General features: G+C 42.1%; 1 protein-coding gene across 1 annotated transcript in view; it reads left to right on the top strand.

The window, feature by feature from the left end:
• Nucleotides 1-1,811, top strand: part of LOC107095730 (keratin, type I cytoskeletal 18-like) — a gene marked incomplete at its 3' end in the record, with an annotated part of 7,148 nt that extends 5,337 nt beyond the window's left edge. Inside the window, exons 6-8 of the mRNA XM_015391981.1 lie at nt 277-506; nt 652-686; nt 1,522-1,811. Of these exons, the coding sequence (XP_015247467.1) occupies nt 277-506; nt 652-686; nt 1,522-1,811 (555 nt within the window). The remainder of the gene's footprint in view (nt 1-276; nt 507-651; nt 687-1,521) is intronic.
• Between the last annotated feature and the right edge of the window lie 4 nt (nt 1,812-1,815).

Genomic DNA, 1,815 nt, shown 5'->3' with positions numbered 1-1,815 from the left:
AAAAAAAAAGCACATTCGAGTGGAATAACAATCTTGAAACCATACCATAATATCCCAAACACCTCATCAAGACTGTGAAACACGGTGGTGGCAGCACTGTCTCTTTAGTTGAGACATTGATGGGGTGAAAGAAGGACTAAAAACAGAGCAATGCTGGAGAAATCAGGCAGGGTTAGTCTGTAGAAAAAGACTAGGCTTTTGTAATGCTAACTGAAAAGTTTTTTCATCCATTGCAGAGCAAACATCAACTCAAATCTGTCTTCTTTTGCCTCACAGATCCAAAGTCTTGAGGAAAATCTGGCAAAAGCCAAGGATGAGAACAACCAGCGACTGATCCCTTACAACAATATTATAATACAACTGGAGGAAGACCTGATGAATGCGAGGAAACAGGTGGAGCAGAAGGTGGAGAATTACAAAGAGCTGCTCGGCCTCAAGATGAGGCTGGAGAAAGAAATTGATGCCTACAATGAGCTGATTCAAGGCATAACTGCTGATACTGAGGGGTGAGGACACATAAAGTATTTCCCTCTTTTAATTGCTGTAAGGTGGTTTGAATGAATAACAGCTCCAGAACAGCCCGGGAGAAAAAAAAGGTACGGCAGTTAAATACAGGACTTGTGCATTATTTATCCTCTTCTTCCCCGACAGCGTGGAGTTTGATTTAGAGGACGCAATACCAGTTGGTAAGTTCCAGATCCGCTTCGTGAGAAACTATCCAAAACCCAAACCCCATCAAGCCCCATCACCTGATCAACCCTTTAACCCTTTCACCAACCAGACAGGGTTCGGTTACTGATCACAGAAATGCTTTCGGTTGGCTCTGACAATCTGATTGGCCATCTTCCCAACAGGAAACAAACAAACACAAAATAATGCAGCCCTTGTCTTCCCACACAACGTGTAAGCAGTTCGGTTGACAGCGTGGAGAGATTTAAATGCATAATGACACGTAATAACTTCCGCCTTGAATGGCAGCAAAGCAATTCTCGAATTGCTACATTGATGAGCATAAAAGAAAATATGTGCATCTTTCATTTCTGTTGTGCCTTAGGTCATGCTGTCTCATTGTCTCTCCATGTTTGATGCCTCGGTTTACACATGTTATTAGGGAAGCGCTTAGCTGAGCATGAAAGCCTGCCCTCACGCCGTTTATTGTTTGACAAATGCTTTAAGAAAACAAAATTATAGGCTTTCTTTCAGAGCGTCAAAACAACATGTCCTTTATGTTCTGTTAGAAAGTCTTTAATAATGTTTCCACTGCTTTCAAGCTGGTTATTAACAGTTAATAATACTAACTACACTGGATTGCTGTTGTATTCTAATTGCATAACACCACAAACAAATTTTACTACAAGAAAAAAACAAAACAAGGGAATGTTTGAAATTCATCGTAACGAAAATCCAAATCAAACCAATTTCTGGTTGGAGCTTTTTGTAGGTTCCTGATGAAGGACTGAAGGAACACCAGGTACAATTATATGGGAAACGCTCTTATATTTGTGCCGTTTCTGTTTACAGAACAACAAAGGAGTGACCCGGTGGAAAGCGAGGTGGTGTCTTCGGTGAGCCCTGCCGTTAACCAATCCTCATCCGAGGCTCCTATGAATACCGTTCCAGAGGTGGTGGTGGGTTCTGATGATCTCGACAAGAAAGCTAAGAAAGCTAAGAAAGCCAGCAGCGACAAAAAAGCCAAGAAGAAGAAGCAAAAGAAGGAAAAGAAGTCTAAGGACAAGGAATCCTCCTCTTCCTCCTCGTCCTCCTCTTCCTCTTCTTCTTCCTCTTCCTCCTCTTCCTCTTCCTCTTCCTCCTCTG

Source organism: Cyprinodon variegatus, unplaced genomic scaffold (assembly GCF_000732505.1).
Source record: "Cyprinodon variegatus isolate N-32 unplaced genomic scaffold, C_variegatus-1.0 Scaffold568, whole genome shotgun sequence".
In the NCBI taxonomy this organism is placed as follows: domain Eukaryota; kingdom Metazoa; phylum Chordata; class Actinopteri; order Cyprinodontiformes; family Cyprinodontidae; genus Cyprinodon; species Cyprinodon variegatus.
The sequence above is the reverse complement of the archived record's forward strand: the minus strand, read 5'-3'. Positions and strand labels throughout refer to the sequence as shown.